Here is an 18,383-nt window from a genome sequence, read left to right as displayed (position 1 = left end):
TTTACTACATAAGATAGAAATAGCTTTAACAATTTTTACTCGATGTGATTATTAAATGAAAGTATTCATATAAAACATTCTAGCTTTGATTTTGATCTGAAAGTCATATATATATTGATATGCAGATGTCTGAGTTGGTGATACAACATCTAAACTCTATTTTATCTGTGGACAGTTTTGAGTCACACTAAGAATAACTGAATACGAGGCTTTATAATATGATGGATCTGATGTCTTTGTATCTGCCTGTGTTTATCAGATTTCGGTGTATTTTCAGGAGGCTGAGTGTTGGATTATTGTGACTGTCAATTATATTGAACAATTTCAATGCACGGTCTTTAATGTATTTTTCGAATCTGATAATCGATAAGTGCTGACAAAATTATTCTTTTAATTTTCACACATAAACTGCTAAGGGAGTTTATATTAGAATAAAATCTCCATCAGAACACAACTGAGTCTCTAAATTCTGATTGAATATATTATTTAAATAAACTATTAATTTATATCACTTCCATTGTATTTCAATAAAAAATTGTTATATAGGTATATCCTGTAAGAAATCTTTCTAAATACTTTCTGAGATCTTTCGTTAGCAGTTAATATAAGAATAATCCACAAACCCAGTGCTCTAACTAGGAACCCTAATGCATAAAACAGTATTCTTAATTATATTTGTATAAAATCGTCAAGGAACTAATAATAGTATACACTGAAGTAACGACCTGTTAAAAATTTTTGCTACCACCTAAATATATCCATTAACTCATATATCCATTATTTACGTATAAGTCTTTTAAGAAATTTATTAATGTAGATAAGTAATGATTAGAATTTTAGACTCCCATAGAGCAGATGTACTGTTACACAATTAATATAGATTTGAAAGATTTTTAAAAAACTAAAATGAGATTAATAATATATTTTTATTGTTAGCACTCTTATTTTTTTATATTTCAACGAAAGTTACGACCAGCAATATTTAATAAGAACATTTCTAAGCCAATATAATATCAAGTCTTGTCATACAGCCATACTGGCTTAGTTCTTACATGTTCACGTTAAATAACTGATCTAAACGACATAATATTCATATGGGCAAGTTAAAATTCACCTAGTCGACGAAACAAAATTCCCTTAGGTGACATAAAAATTCGTATAGCCTAATCAAAATTCCCTTGTCCGAACTAAAGTCCCAACCTTTCCGTTTCACGTAAACTAATCTTTCCAAAATAATTGATTTTTTTCTTTAATTGCAAGAACTTTATCATACTTTATGATATAGAAATATAGTAAACAGCAGGATAATGAGTATAATGAAAGAATGGAGGAGTGGGCAATAATAATAGCCTATATTATTACCTATATATATTATATTATTTATATATATAGTAAAAATTTAATAGACATATCAGTCAGCCAGTTAGTTACGCTCCTTCTATAAGTATTGTAAGAATTGTGAAGATGTGTAACAAATAAGAACGCCTCTTCTGAGATTTCCAGCTCTAGCTAGAAGCAGAGCAAGCGTCTTAGGCGAACATGTATAAGAAACTCTCTGACAGATTTGTACATTGCTTAGATTAAGAACATCATACGGAAATGGTTTCATAAGTAACATTTAAGGTTACTTGTTTCAGTGAAGAACTAAATTAGACCAACTGATATTTTAACCTAACCTCAATTATGATAGAGTTAAGAAAAATTAACGAGATCAGTACCTATGTATTCGTCTTGTAAAGCCTTTCGTGTTATCTGCTTTTAGGTTCTCATAGGTTCTCACAACAACAACGAGATCAGTGATATTTTTTTACAATTAATTTAAAGTGATATTGAACCCACAAAAAATACTTAGTAAAATAAATTAAATTTAATAAAGTGATCACATTATCTATTGTGTAAGTTCAGGCAACAAAAGTAAACTAATAAAAATTATTTTCATGTATAATCCTTTAGGTTTTAATGTAAAAAAGTAATTTCTGTTATAAAACTAATTATTTTTTTTTTTATAATTTGGTTGCTTTGAAACAAATTCGTCAAAAATTACCATACAAACTTACAACTTTAAATTTTGTTTATTAAATACTTCTGTCACTTTAATATATTATTTTTGTATTTATTTAATTATATAACAATAAAGAAATCAATCTTTTTGAAACTATTTCAACGAACTTACTATTATTGGTAAGAATTTAAAAATTGGTTTTATTTCTTATATTTTGTATGTATATTATGCGTATAAATAGATTTATGTATTTTTTTTTTTTATGTTTGCATATTAATTTTCATGCAAAAATCTTTTTCACTAAATTAGTTTTAATTCTTTTTTTATTTTTAATTTTTTTGCTTTGCTTTATTTAGTAAAAGCAAATGTTTTAATTCTCATTTCTCTTTAAGTCTAAATTAATGATATTTTCGCAAAATTATTTTCTGTTTATTTTTGTTTTTATTTTGCCTTTATAAAATTCCTTTTTTAGTTTTATTTTTTTTGTTTTTGTTTGTTATAACAAATTCATTTTAATTTGCTTCTCATAATTCTAATATTCACTTACAGTTTTTATAGATTTTGTATCTTGCATTTTTTTTCTAGTTTTTTTTTTACAAACATTTTTCAAATAAAAGAGTAAATTTCATTTTTGCATTACAAATATTTGTTTTATTTTAATTTATTTAATAAATCTTTTAAATGTTTGTATTGATTTTCATTTCTTTTTTTTTTCAAATTTTTTTGTTTCAAATACATTTTTTTTAATTTCGTGGTTACTTGTTTGTATGTGTTTGCATATTGTGTGGATGATAGTGAGCACATTTACAATATAAGACTTTATTTAAAATGTATCGTTTTCTAAAAATATATATAAATATATTTGAAGATTAATTAGAGTTATAGAGGAGTTATTAAACAAAAAAAATTGTTTTAATGAAATTTAATTTATTCTCACTTTTCATACAAAATTTGAGTACTTACAATTTGTCTAAAGTTAATTTCAAATCTTTTTTGTTTTATTATTTTTAATTTTTCATATATTTTAGGCGCTCACTTTTCATAATAATAAAATAAATATTTTGTTTTAAATTAGTTATTTTTTAGCTACAACGGCAAAAGTTTGTTTCTATTATTTTTTGTTTTTTTTTTAGATCATTTCCTCTTATTTCCCCTTCTCTTTTAAAACCAAGAAACATTAATAAAACGTACACTTATAGTTTACATCTAAATTTCTACGTTTTTTTTTTTTGTTTACAATTTATGGATTATATGAGTTAAAAATTTATTTATTTAAGAGAGCGAACTACCAATGTAAACACACTCGCAACAAATATGCGAACATAAAATTGTTAGAATCTTTATGGTTAGCTTTATAGGTTTTATTAATTTATTAGGTAATTAATAATATTCAATTATTTGATTTAACAATTTTTTTCATTGGCATATACAATACTTTTAAAATACCAACTGTAATTTTTGCTCACACTTCATCAACTTAAAATTTACTTACTCTTTCTCTCTCTTTATGCCTCTCTCTCTCTCTCTCTCAATGTGTCTCTCTTTGTAATAAATTTTCCCCCCGCATCTCTAATACAATATTAAAATAATTCGTACTTCAGCTCAACATATAGTTAGTATACGTATATATATAGATAAATCTATGAAAAGTCGTTTCTTAAATATTTTTTAAATGCTTTTTGTATTTCTTCTGTATTTTAATTCAATTAAAGTTTGCTCCTCTATGCTCTATTTATATATATATAACTCTTAACTTTTACAACTTTTTATGTGGGATTTTTTTTTCTAATTTGAACTTTTTATAATCTTTTATGTAATATATATTCAATTTTCAATTTGTTGCAGTTCCTCTATCGTTGTTTTTGCGCCAGTTAATGGTAGTTGGATACCACCTTCCATTGTAGTTTTCCATATCGTTTATTAATTTTTTTTTTTTTTATTTTGCAATATAATGTGTTTATTTTTCAGATGGGAGAGAAGGACGTCAACAGTTAAAAATACATTTAGCTCAAAAGTATTTTTTATTTTTTCTTTATTGCTGTTATTTACAACAATAATTTTTTAAATTCATAAGCTCGCAAATATTATTGACCTAGAAAAGGAAAAAAGCAGTTAATATAAACATTAATATTATTTTAAATAAATAATTTAATTACTGTTCGAGAAAAAAAAACCTCTCTATTGAAACCAATAGTTTATATTAAGAATTAAGGTTCTTTTCAACAAAAAGAAGTTAAAAATCAAATTAAATAATTTAGAATTAAGTATTTACTTGATTAAAAATCAGAACATTTATTTAAAACATCCCTGGTTTTAACAAAAAAATTGATTTATAAAAGATTTGTTCGGCTAAATGCTATATTGTTCCCGTAAAATCCGAAACGTTATCATTCTAAAATCGCACCCTATAGTATACATATAAAATGTATATTTGCTCATTAATATTTTTAATTCCTTACCAATTTATATAAAGAAGATGAAGTAGATGTTTTACAATTAATGATAATAATGATATATGCTTTTTCCTATTTCTTTGAATAAAGAAACAGTTTGAAAATTACTTATAAATTTTTCATTAAAAATAAAATTTTGTTTATTACATTGTTTACACAATAAAAGTGACTATATCACATATAAACTGCTTGGGAAAGAATACTTTAAAAAACATAGACTTTTATGAAAACGAAAACATAAACAAAAACAAAAAAAACTTTTAATAAAGTAATGAAATATTAATTTAAGTGATAGACCGTATAATAAAGTGTGAAATTTAATTGAAATATGCAAACTTGTGAGACAATGCAATATGCAATATGCAATAATTTTTGCAATAATGCGACAATTTTCACAATAAATCTGCTATGAAAGAAAATTTAAAATTAAAGAATTTTTAACAAAAACGTCAGTCTTTATCTTGCCTTCTTGCACCAGAAGGTTGGAAACCCACAAGTACAAAAACATGTACAAAAGCAAAAACTTAAGAAAGTAGAGTTGAATCACGTATTGTGAAATGTAACAATGCCATATATAAATAAAATATGGTTTTTGTAATAAATATTTGCTTTACGCAAAAAAAGAACAAAATAAAGAACAGATAAAAAAAATTATTTACCAGCTAATACCGGCGTCATATGCGCTTGGGTGTTTATTTCTTGTGCAACTGTCTTTTTTGTTGCAGAGGAAATAGCGCTTGATGGATTTGTGGCTGTACCGGTTGCAATTGGTGTTTGTGGTTGTTGACTCTTTAAATTAGCAGCTGCATTGTTGTCATTTGCTGGTGCAGCATTATTTTCATTCGAGTTACCCATATCTAAAAAAAAAATACTAATTAACATATATTAATAAAATATTTGAAAAAAATGTGTTTACCATTTGTACCACCCATGCGATTATTAGTGCGATTACGGTAGTTATTACCACCTCGGTATCCACGATTATAACCTCCACCAACAGAATAGTTACGGTTGTAATAATTTGGACGTCCTCTATAACTAAATATATAAGAAAAATATATTAATAATAATAATGTTCTGATTAATATTATATATATTTTTGAATTAAACAGTTGAGGCTAGCGTCATTTTTCAAACACTCACAAAAAAGGATATATACCGTGGAATTAAGTCAACATTTTTTTATATATCATAGTTGTTTAACAAATAAGACAATTTTTTAACGCAACTACGAACATCAATTGATTTTATCGCTCTTTTCGAAAGAGAAATTTATAGGTTTTGTTTATTATTGGTCGGTACTTATAATATCTCGCTTATGCAATAAGATATGGCAATGCGTGGGTACACATGAATTGACTGTAAACGAAAATCATTCATGCATACCTATATTTTATTAGTATGATTCCTACCTATGTACCTAACAAAAAGAGTTGCTCATGAGTCATCATTATAGTGCAATGATAGGCGCGACCCGCTTTTAAAAGACTTATTTTATATTAACGATTACGTTAATTAAAAAGATAAAAAAAAAGTAAGAAAATATTTTCTATCTATAAAACGAGCGTTCAAAATCACAAAAGTTAAATTCGTTTCAATAATCACTTGTGTGAAGTTTGCTATGAAGTATAAATACTTCAGCTAAACAAACAAGAACGTGTACGTATCATACATTTTATTTATAAATTAATATATTAATAAAATATGTATAACAATTATATTATGTTATTATTTTTATTTCCATTCTATAGTATTGTTTAAAATTTATATTAGGTATTTATATTTCTTCAAATATTAATTCAGCTATTCGAAGCTGTAAATAAGCTTCGAGCATTTTGGTGTTCGAATGTATTTCCATTCGATTATTTAGATCCGCCCGCAAATGTCCAAAGGCGTTTGTGTATTCGAATATTTTGTGTTATACAAATTTGTATAAAAAACAGAACAACGCAAACATCTTCGAATAGCTGAAGCATTTTAAATGTTCGGTTGATAAGTTCGAATTCGAATATACTTGAACAGCTTGATGAATATTAATGCTCTAACACTTCTAAGACAAATACGTAAAAATCTAATATATAATAAGTTTACAAATAACTATTAAATATTTATATATAAATATAGAAATGAAGGCTATATTTGTTTTGTTAAATTTGAAATATTATGCATATTTACTTAAGCATTTTAAAACACTTATGTCTACCCAGGCTAAAACAAACGGAAGAAAACATATATGCATATTGCAATCAAGTATTATAAATAAATATAATACTATAATAAAAGTAATCACGTAGTACTTTAGGACCACATAGGTCTAAACAATCAAATATTATAAACATCTAAAATTGCAAGTTGCTTGTTAAAATGTATCACACACTTTTTAATGTTCTTTTTATAACTAGAGAATAATAGACAGAATTGCTCTCGTGTCCGATTCCGGTTAACAGACCATTCACCTTGTTATAATCTGTGGGTTTAGAAATTAAATTACCATTTATATATTATAAGTTTTAGTTAGGGACTTTTCGCGAATAATAAAGTATAAGTGCTAAATCTTTTATGTATTATCCAAATATGAATAGAAATTAAGCTAGTCACAGTTTTTGGTTCCAACGGATACCAGATAGAATTGAAGCTCTATAAAATTTAGTTTTTGTAGTAGGCATTTTCACGCGTTTTTAAAGCCCTTATATTGAGATATAGCTACTAAGCATATTTTGAAGACTTTTTTAAAGCATGTGGGATTTTAAAGACCTTAGCCAAATTTAAAACAAGACCCTGTCTCTTTGTATCGTATTCAGATAAATCATTAAATTCTATGCTACTCAGGGAGAAAAAAATCGCAATATAAAATCCAATTCATTTCAATATTGCAAAAATTTTTATATGATTTAACTTACCCGCCACGTCTTGTTGAGGATACGCCAAAAGTTTCACTATTTAATTTGCGCTCTTGACGCCAGTCATTCTTCTTATTTTTGGTGCGATCTTGTGCTTCACATGAAATATTGTCAAAGAAAGATTTCGTTTTATCATAACCGACGGTGATCTCATCTTCTTCAGGTTCATGCTCGCCAGCACCAGTTTCATTTCCAGAATCATCTTTTTTATCAGTTTCACTACCATTAATCTGAAATGCAAGTAAATATATATGTATAATAAAATTTTGTAAATAGTTTTTTTAGGGTGTATATTTATTATTGTCCTTTGTTTTTATAAAAAATTTCTCATAAAAATTGAAAGATAAATACAATAAGAAAGTCGATCATAAAACAAAAAAATAACAAACTAAAAAATAACAAAAATTAATATAAAAATATTATAACAAATAACAACTTTAATATAAACTAGAAGCATCTACCTCTACCTATCGAAATTGATACCATATAATGTAAACAATACATTATATTGTATATAAAGTATAATAAGCCATAAATCCAATAGTTTCCGCTTCACTCTAATTTAAGGTGGTGCATTATTTCACACTTTACACCGACTTTCTGTTCCGAATTTAATTTTTTTTTTTAACTTAACTCATAAAACAAAACATTCGTGACAAGAAAATATTAAGAAAGGTGCTTCCTAAACGCGTCTAATAAAATTATAAGAAATGAAGAACAAAATAAAAAGAAAATAAAGCTGAGATATGCAAATTAAATTCAAGAAATACATAACCGCAAACTAACGAGACCGAAAGCTGTTACGGTGCAATAACTTTTATAGATAAACAAAATTGATATAAAACCTCAGCTCAAGATAAAGCGAACCACAAATATTACAAAACAGTCGATTGATAATGAACTCTCAAATTAATTTGCTTGGATTATGCTGCCTTTTGCTTGGTATATTAAAATTTAATTAAAATTTTAATCGGATATGTGTTTTACCTTTTTGAACTTTTTCGCAGCTTTTCACTGTACTTTGATAACGGCACGACTACCTAAACGCAATGGATATTATTACAAACAAGTACCCAGCGCACAACACAGTACAATATATGGACATTATACTTCACCAACACATGAGGAAACAACTAGTCATGGACAAAAAAATGAGGATTCCTACTATCACTATCAACAAACGTCAGGAAATTCACACAATTCCGGAAGTGAATCTAAGTCAGGATACAGTATCGGCAGCGGTCTTCGATCAATTGCACAAGGTTCAGCAAACCAAGCTTATACAGCTGTGGCAAGCCAATATGCAGCAGCTAAACAAGCAGCTTTTATAGCTAAAAATACCTTAGCACAGGCTGCCACCCAAGCGGCTGCTACAGCACAAGCAGCCCTGACAGGTAAAAAGGTGTTATTGGAAGAGTTAGAACTGGAAGCGGCTGAAGCAGCACGTGCTTTAGAACGTGAATTGGAACAATTTAAAGCAGCAAAAATGGCTGCAAAAATGGCTAAAGAAACAGCACAATCAGCTTATAATCATGTTTCCGTTATAACAGCTGCATTGAATGATGCCAAATCTGTAGCAGAACACGCCGATAAAACATCCAATGAAGTTTCTAACCAACTTGCTTCACAATCAACAATGGTGGGACAAGCTAAAAGTCGTTTAGAGCATATACAAGAACAACTTAAGCAAGCGCGCGTAGATTATGAGGCTACCAAGGAAGCAACATTCAAAGCAGCTTCCGCCGCTGCAGAAGCACAAGTGAATGCATCAAAGGCAGGTGCACATGCTACCATTGGATTGCATGAGAACGCACAACAGCAGCAACAGCACTCAAGCAAAGGACATGAAAGTGATGCAGATTTATATGATGAGCAAGATCATACTGAACAAGCATCTATTGATGAGGAAGATCATAATGACTCATAAATAATTATATATTTATAAATTAATATAAAATAGTTTAGTGATCGATAATATGATTCCTATTATATATAAGAAAGTTTATCTAAAATATTTTCAAGATGTTAAAATATTTATATATATAATATATATTAAAAGTGAATATATGACGAACACAATTTGAAGAATATGTTCTAAATAAAAATAAATAGTACAATCGTAATGTATAGCTTCGGGTAGAAATAGACCACTATAAAAATTGGTGTATATTAGTGCTTCAAATATTATTCGAACTGTTCGAAATTTTTGACGTTCAGATATCCGTTCTTCAACTATAAGAAGTTATAAAAACTTTTATAAAACTTTTATAAAAAATTAAAACAAAATGAAATAGAAAGCAGTCTAATTTAATCTAAATCTTCAATTTCAAATACACACGCATGGTAATGTTTTAAGTGAACAATAACAAACTCAAAAACAGTTGGGCATTACAATCGAAACCTTAAGCTTATCTTTCAAGTAAAAATAAACTATAATTAGTGTAAACAATAAAATCCTAACAATAATACAGTCTTATAGAAATCGATGTATGTATAACAACTATGATGAAAAACTAAAAAATGTATAGTACGATCAAAATCTATATTACTTTAGAAAAAAATATAACATAAATTATTCATATATGATGACATTTAGTCAATTTCATAAGTCTATACTCAATTCCACTCTTCTACTTTCAATGTTTAGTAATTATTAATTTCATTAATAGATTTTAATCATACTTGTTGGGTAATACCAACATTATATTCTTACATTTCGCAAGAAATGTAAATTTACAGAAATTTACTTTAAATATAAACCATACTAAATTTATTTTTATAGTCAATTCAAACATTTTGCTATTATTTTATTTTTAAATATTTTCTAATAGGATTTAATATTTACATCAATGTATTAATTATAATAGGTTTGTTACTTCTGACTAGAAGGAAAAAAAAATAACACTTTAAAAAATAAATGAAGATCGAACTGGTTCCGGAACATAATCGTGACAGACATAAGTTCGATAAAGGGTCTTAACGAAGATAGAGAAAAACACATGTTAATTTGATGGCAATTAAGGAAAAAATAAAACCAGATGGAGGTAAATACCTGAGGTGATTAATAGGGCGCCTTTAAGCGTTAGCCCTATTTAGCCGGTATTTATTCGATACGGGTTCTATTCATATAACAAAAAATCTATTGTGCTAATATTAAAAAGTCTCCTAAGGCTAGCTCAGACAATTTATAGTTACCGATTCAACCAACATCTATTAGTTTAAAATTCCAGACTTGAATGAGGTCAATAAAAGTCATGTGAAATTAGGAGATACATTTAATGTCCATCGCAGGGCACGATGCAATTTGATAAATTCGTATATAACATTCAATATCAATTCCTAACATAAATTATAACAGTTGCTATGCTAAACTAATGGTAAATATAACTTTTAAATTAGCCTCAGTTTAACTTATGATAAGCAAATAGACCCACCAGTATGTACAGTGGGTAAATTTCTCTTTGCAGCAACCCCTTTTATCAATCAAACCAAACTGACAATCAATCAGTATAAATATTCTTTAATTAAAATATTATTTAGTTTTTACTACAATGAGACGATATACTAACTCTAATAAAATAAATATATATCAAAAAGAGAAAAAAATAATTCAGAAATTAAATAGTCAAAATTTCATAACTCGAAGTACTATTTTGCAAAGAGTAGATTCGACTTATGGAGATTTCGAGTTAAAGAATTCTTTTGTAATTGTATGAAAATTTGGTTTCTAAACCCTGTAGCACTCTTTTTAGTTTGAGTTATAGAAAATTTGGGTTAAAGAAAATTAGAGTTAAGGAAGTTTGTCAATATATTATCATTTTATAAAAATGCATCTAAATTTTGGTTTAATTTCATTTAATTAAACTCATAAACATACAATTTAAGCAAGAAAAAATTAATTACCTGCTCGGTTTTTGGTTCTTCACCCATTTTACATTTGGTTAATTTGGAGCATAATTCCTCAAACTTATTGTTAGCTTGTTCAAAATCAAAATCTTGTTCAAATTTAATAGTGTTTTTATTGTTACGCTGTTTAATCGGATTACCACCTGGTACACCCATTGGTCGGAAACCCTACAAAAAAAATTAGTTACAAAATAATAAATATGAAACTATAACATATTAAAAAAAATACTTACTTGATTTGGCATACGGCCACGTCCTCCAATACCACGATTTCTCATCATATTAATGTTGTTGGGTCCACGGTGCATATTCCACAAACGACCTTGATTTCCTTGATGCATATTACGTTGATTATTATAATTGTTACGTCCATCATGGTGCTGATTATTATAATTATCAAGATTGCGGCCTAAATCACGACGATCGCGTTGCTGCTGATTGTAATAATCATGGTTGTTATTACCATTACGACCGCGTTGTTGTTGTTGTTGGTGATTTTGTCGCTTATGTCCAGCATCACGAGTATTTCCAACATGTCCAGCATTATTGTTACTTTTGTTTTGATTACGTCGAATAGGGGGCGCAAGCGGTATTACGTCATCATCTTCTTGATTACCTTGAAGTCCCAAATCACCAATTGGATTAGAAGCAAGACTTAAAGGCGTTGTAGATCGCGAAGCACCGGCAAGCATGTCTAGAACAGAAACTTTGCAATTTTAATTTAAAGCAAAATTTTTTTGTCCAATTGTGTAAAATCGTGAATTTTCAGTGCAATTTATAAAACAAATCGAAAATGAAAAAGAAATTAAAACAAATATTAATATAAGATTAAAATAAAAATTATAAAACATTAAATATAAACAGGCATAAAAGTTTGATGGATGACGTGAGTTGACCTAGATTATGGTATACACATGAACTCACTTAACTCAGTTATTCCATTGTTGTGGCATATAGAAACATAGTAAAAAGCTAATCTCTTTTGGAAGAAATTGCTATAGGAGCAGTCAGTAATATTACTTAGGCAGTTTTTTAATATTTATATATAAATTTTTTGTAATTGTATATAATTTGGTGCATATGACTATATTTTCAATTGTATGGAGGATATGTTCACAATGTTAATATGAGTTAGTTAAAGCTAGAGATAGGAAAGCTTTTTTCACATTAAGACATAAAAACATTACACACGAAAAATTAAAATTTTACTTAAGCATGTGAAGTAATGCATAGTTATATATATAGAAAAATTTATAATATTAATATAAATTTCATTAATAATTTAATTAAAATAGTGAATAATTTATGTATATATATTAGGATTGTTCTGTTCTAACTAGTTCTGACTCCTACGACTTTTTAGTATACTGAATTGAACCATAAAAATTCTGTCAGAACTACTAGCCCGGAGATGAAAGTAATCGGTTGTTGGACTGAACCAATAATCGAAAGTATCGAACCATTAAAGGTACCAACCACCACTCAAGCAAATCACTTCAGAAATGTATACAGATCACAGCCTTGATATTTATAGGTGATGGAACAGTATTAGTTAAAAATATTATCGGTCATATTATCAGACAAGACCAACTCTACAACACCGGCAACAAATTGTAAAGCACAAAATAAGAAAAAACTTAGAAGTTTTTTAACAAAAATTAAAGTTGAACACAAAACCATACAAAAAATATAAATAAATAAATATTTACGAAATGTGATATAAGCAATTGTAGTATGAATAATAAAAAGAAAGGAAAGCAAAATTAAAAACGAAAGTTTTTAACAATCTGAAAAGCGCTGCTACGTGATAGATAGATTTACCATCTTGAGCTTTGTGTTCAGTAAGTGCTGCATTAGAATTTAATTTCATCGAGGTGTTAGAAGTAGAGTGAGCACCACCTAAACCACCAATACCACTAATTAGACCAACACCAACACCAACGCCATTGGTACTGCCACTGCCACTGCCACAGAATGATTGAGTTAATTGTTTTGATATTTTATTATTGGATTCAGCAGGATTAATCTGTGCTTTTTTGGGAGAAGGAATGATGGATGCGGTTGAATTTTGTTGGATTTTTTGTTGTGATTGTGATTGTGACTGTGCCTGTTGTTGCTGCTGCTGTTGATTGTTGAGTAGGGTGATTGGGTGATTTAACTCACTTGGTTGCTTTTGGTGCGATTGTTGTTGCTGTTGCTGCACCTGTTGCTGCTGTTGGGCTTGTGGTTTTTGTTGCATTTGCTGTGATTGTTGATTCTGCTGTTGTTGTTGATTACCAAGCATAAATGGTCCAGGAGCACCAGAGCCAGGTGCCAATGGTTGAGCTGCTGCTTGATTATTATTACCCAAATTTCCAAGACCACCAATATTACCAAATGGATATGCTGTACCACCGATTGGAGTTGTATGTGATGAACTAACATTCGGCATTGGAAAATTGTGCATTACATGTTGACCATTTTGTATTTGAACTTGCATTATTGCTGGATCAGTTGGTAGACTATTATTGACAACACGAATATCCTTTATATCGGAACCACGGAACAGAATGTAGTCATATATTTGACTTTGTGGAGCAATTTGATATTGTGTTTCACGATCTTCAGTGCCAAATGAGCGTACTGAAAATAAAAATACAAAAAGAATTAATTATTTTTAATTATATATACAATATTATCTTAGTTGACAGTTAAAAAATAGGTATTAAATTAGTTTTTTTAAGAAATTGGAAATTATAAATACTTTTCAAACTTTCTTAAACAATTCTTAATATTCTTTTTTTTTGGTTTTTTTTCTTTTATTTTTCTTTTTAATGCTATTATTTTGAGTTTTATTTTATTTGATATCATTCAAGTTGAACACTAACTGCTTATGTACAGAATGAAGGAGTTTACTTCGCAATTCATATGAATTGCATTTAGGAGGACAGTATGGCATTTTTAATGTATTAATAATATAATTAAGTGATTTACATTTAGGATTTTTATTATAAATTTACTTTCGAAATACTAAAATTGTATTTTTCATATTTGTGGTATTATGATGAATTAAAACAATATAGATAAGGTAAAACAAAGTAAAATGGGAATAAAATAAAAAGTTAAAGTATAAGGGTTAATAAAAATTCTTAACATGACGTATTGTGTGAAAGGAAAAAAAAAAAGCAGAATGCAGAAAGAAGTAGTTAAATATTATTTTAACCAAACTAAGCTAAATTCCTATTTACAAACAAGATATTTTCAAAGATTTAGTTTGTTCTTTGTAACAGGAAATACATATTAATACTAAACACCATATTATTCCTAAAATCTTGGTATATTCGATATCAATATTAGGAATATTTCGACATTTAGGAATATTTGTTAGAAATACCTCCTGGAGTATCAGAATATAAGCCAATACTGTTCGAAATGTGACCTCTTCTTTATATTGATTTGCACATTATAATCTTACTAGCATGTGCATATCAGATATGAGAATGCAACTAAAATTATTCTTGAGGTGTTATTTTCAAATAGAAAAGTACTAACTATGTCACTAGATGAAGATGTTACATAGTTGCTTATATGGATATCGCAACTTCAATATGGTACACATAGTTTATATAGATATGGATTCTATTTTATAAGCAAATACTGAATATAAATACTATACACAGATGAAATTCGACAAATCATATCATAGAATGAAGATGATAAATAGCAGTTTATATAGTTATGGATCCTATTCTGAAACCTATTCTGAGATTATTCATTATTTTTAAAAAAATCTACAATACATATCTTAAGATGAAGATAATACATACTAACTTTTAGAAATATTGTAAAATCAAGATGGCACATAATAGTTTATATAGATATGTTTACTATTCTAAAAGATAGTGCTGAAAACTTTTTAATCAAATAAAGCGCTACAAATCATATTATAAAATTAAACAAATGAAATAATATAGTTTACAATTAATAGACGACGATTGGCGATTTATTGATTACAAGCTGTATGCATATGGATATCTAAATATCAAACTGACACATAATACATTATATAGATCTTGTTCTAAAAGCTGTTACTAAAAATATCCTATGTTTAGATGAAAAGCTATAATCATAAGATCAAAATGGTATAAAGTAACTTTGTGGAAATGGACTTAATATTGTGTGTCATTATCACACTCCATCAACATAGAGTACCTTATGAGTATATGGTTCGAATTCTGTAAGTAATATCATAATATAACATATAATGTTGTTATAAACAGCGAGTAACTGCAGCAGAGCCTATATGTATATATGGATAGGTGGGCTAAATATATATACTTATATATACTCTATAGATCACTTAATCTATAGATTCTATATAGATAAGTAAATGTGGATAATAAAATATTGATAATAAATTGTTACGACAATTAAGTAATTATTTAATTACTATAAGATACTATAAGATATAAAATATATTTAAATCAAAATTAACTTAAACTTCAATAATATATCACGCGTACCAGTGTAACTTTCTTATAAGCACAAAATATACCGGAACAATACTATTTATTTTATATGAAAGATATTACATAAAAATTCAATTTTTATTTAAAAAAATCTAAAAACTTGAAAATAGAACATACCTAGTAAAAAATGGATTTTATCAATTAATTTTTTTTTTAAATATTTACAAAATTATTTATAATAATAAGTAAGATCTTGACAGAAAATTAGTTTTTATATATATAAAAAGTTATAAAAATTTTTAAATAATTATAAAAAAAAAAGCAGAGTTCTTATAGAAATCTTTGTCTAGAAAATATATAAAAATGTCGGTATAATCACGTTTTATAACGTTGTTGGTTGCAATTAAATTTCATCATGTTTATTTGAATAAAGTTAATAGATCTGAATATATTTTTAAATTTAATAAAATGCATTTTACGCTACCATTTAGCGTTCAATTCAAGGACATATTACGGTAAACTAAATAAATCCGTTATCATTGGAAATAGCGGGCAAAATAACCTAACCAAAAATGTGACCCCTTTTTGTTTAAAAATAAAATTTACTGTAAATTTAGAAAAAAAAAAAAACAAAAAAATAGAAATTATTTGCAATTACTATTATTAAAATTAGTAATAATAATTAAAATTTAATTTTTATTAAACAGAATTGTAAATAACTTTTATTAAAAATAAAAAACAAATGTCCACATTTCGGCATAAGAAAGCAAAAACCAAAAAAAAAACAACAAAAAGCGTATGAAAGCAACCGCTGCCAACAACTTAAGCAGAGGAAAAAGACAGCGAACATAAATCTAAGATGAAACGGCAAAAACGAGTGAAACCATTTTATATTTCTGAGTACCGTTTTTTTTCACATTATCAACTTAATATATTACACGGCCTATGTACTTTTTTTAATAAAATTACTTTAGAAATGTTTTGTAATATAAAATATATTTTTTAAAGAACGCAAAAATGTGGGTGTTACTTACCACTGGATAACGCTATAGTGCACTCAGCCGGATCAACAGTGAACAAACGACCCTCATACCGTATATCAGCCTTGGATATAAGGCTGATCTTCGAGCCCAATTCAGGCATCCCACTACTCATTTTGCAAAATTATAATCACTGAACTTAAAAAAAAAACAAATACCGCGTTTGCCAAATATATAAAGCGCCGCGGTGGGTGTCACGTCCAATGGTCTGCTGAAGTGACTTTTTTTAATTTTTTAGTCTTCTCAATTAAATTTACCACAAAAAAACTTTTTCAGAAGGTTTTCTATTTATTGTTTAGTATATATTTAATCTTTACGCATACGATGTGAAATGCGTTTTTACAACGTCGCACAAATGGCGATATAGCAAGTGAAAATTAATTTATATCCACAATCTATCTGTGATTCGGTCCGCTTCAGTCGCCGTTGTCTTTATGTGTGTTCTGTTTCAATATGTTGCTGCGCAATATGGCGCCGTTCCTACTTAAAATACCGTTCCATACATTTCTTATACTTTTGGTATTAAAAATTGGTAGCATTGTTTTCCATTCCAATGTTTCAATACAAATTGTAATAGAGAATGCAAATCATTATACACGGTTGTATTTGAAATAAAAATATAGCACACATTGAGTACAATTTGTGTATTCAGATTGAGCTCGTTATTTATTAAAATATTCAAACAAATAAGTCTGAATGCACTTTAATGATATTTTGCTTATTCAATTAACACAAATAATTGTAATTTCTAAATGTACGTTTTTAAATCATTTTGCTAAAAACCTGTTTACACAAGTAATTATAATATCTAATAATGTTTATTCTTTTCGTATTTTAAATGTACATTTTGCTAAAAACCTGTTCACACAGAAAATAATATCTTAATTTTTTCTTTTCGTAGTAATGCTCGTAGAGGAAAATACTTTTGTTGTTTTTATATATTACACACATATATATTTAAATAACAAGTAATGATTGCTTATATGTTTTTTTTAAGGAATTATTTGTATATAATATTATTTTAAGTGTTTGAAATTATAAAATAAAAAAAAATTTGGATTGATTGTTCGCTTCTTCAGGATCAAAAATGACAATTGTCATATATTATAGTTGATATAGTTCATAAGAATTATTATAAGAGAATAATAATCAAAATTATGATTACTTGGGCTGTGTAAAGAGGCTCTAAAACTAGAAATAAACTCATATATCAGCTAATTTTATTTTTAAATATAAGCAGTTTAAACAAATTCGATTTAATAATAATTTTGTTTTTTAACAAACAATTGATAAACAATAAATTATCAAATACGATTTATTTTAAAAATATTTTCTCATAAATTTATTTATTATTAATATATTATATTTAATATTTATTATTTAATATTTAATACATGGTATTAAATATTGAATATTTATTATTTTATATTTAATATATAATATTTAATACTTAATATTTAATATTACATATTCAATATTATTTATTTAATATTTATTATTAATATTAATATATTATTAACAATATATAATATTTAATACTTAATATTAAATATTTGGTATTTAATATTGGATATTTATTATTTAATATTTATTATTTAATATTTAATGATATTTAATTTATTTAATTTATGTAT

The 18,383-nt window shown here is 26.9% G+C and overlaps 2 protein-coding genes across 3 annotated transcripts; one reads left to right on the top strand and one right to left on the bottom strand.

The window, feature by feature from the left end:
• Positions 1–4,033: 4,033 nt before the first annotated feature.
• Positions 4,034–17,197, bottom strand: LOC119662417 (protein LSM14 homolog B-like). 2 transcript variants are annotated; one of them, XM_038072025.1, is made up of 8 exons: positions 16,744–17,197; positions 13,425–13,883; positions 11,495–11,967; positions 11,259–11,429; positions 7,356–7,585; positions 5,372–5,493; positions 5,115–5,312; positions 4,034–4,094 (listed from the first exon to the last, which is right to left on the bottom strand). In XM_038072025.1, the coding sequence occupies exons 1-8, from the start codon at positions 16,862–16,864 to the stop codon at positions 4,087–4,089; spliced, it is 1,782 nt and encodes a 593-aa protein (XP_037927953.1). In that variant the 5' UTR covers positions 16,865–17,197; the 3' UTR covers positions 4,034–4,086. The 2 variants fall into 2 exon arrangements, with proteins under 2 accessions (XP_037927953.1, XP_037927962.1); XM_038072034.1 differs by having other exon boundaries at positions 11,495–11,955; positions 16,744–16,864.
• On the top strand, positions 8,246–9,282 carry LOC119673271. The gene is made up of 2 exons (XM_038084532.1): positions 8,246–8,297; positions 8,363–9,282. The coding sequence occupies exons 1-2, from the start codon at positions 8,252–8,254 to the stop codon at positions 9,280–9,282; spliced, it is 966 nt and encodes a 321-aa protein (XP_037940460.1). The 5' UTR covers positions 8,246–8,251.
• Positions 17,198–18,383: the final 1,186 nt, after the last annotated feature.

The sequence above is a fragment of the Teleopsis dalmanni genome, chromosome 1 (assembly GCF_002237135.1).
Source record: "Teleopsis dalmanni isolate 2A chromosome 1, ASM223713v2, whole genome shotgun sequence".
NCBI lineage: Eukaryota > Metazoa > Arthropoda > Insecta > Diptera > Diopsidae > Teleopsis > Teleopsis dalmanni.
The sequence above is the reverse complement of the archived record's forward strand: the minus strand, read 5'-3'. Positions and strand labels throughout refer to the sequence as shown.

What these genes read in the sequence shown, in the direction of transcription:
- LOC119673271 (XM_038084532.1), top strand. Translation starts at nt 8,252, where the DNA reads ATGAACTCTCAAATTAATTTGCTTGGATTATGCTGCCTTTTGCTTG. An exon ending in ATTATGCTGCCTTTTGCTTG is followed by an intron (nt 8,298 to 8,362) that starts GTATATTAAAAT and finishes ACTTTTTCGCAG; the next exon opens with CTTTTCACTGTACTTTGATA.
- LOC119662417 (XM_038072025.1), bottom strand. Translation starts at nt 16,864, where the DNA reads ATGAGTAGTGGGATGCCTGAATTGGGCTCGAAGATCAGCCTTATATCC. An exon ending in TCCTCAACAAGACGTGGCGG is followed by an intron (nt 5,494 to 7,355) that starts GTAAGTTAAATC and finishes TTATATATTTAG; the next exon opens with TTATAGAGGACGTCCAAATT. An exon ending in TCGCATGGGTGGTACAAATG is followed by an intron (nt 5,313 to 5,371) that starts GTAAACACATTT and finishes TTTTTTTTTTAG; the next exon opens with ATATGGGTAACTCGAATGAA.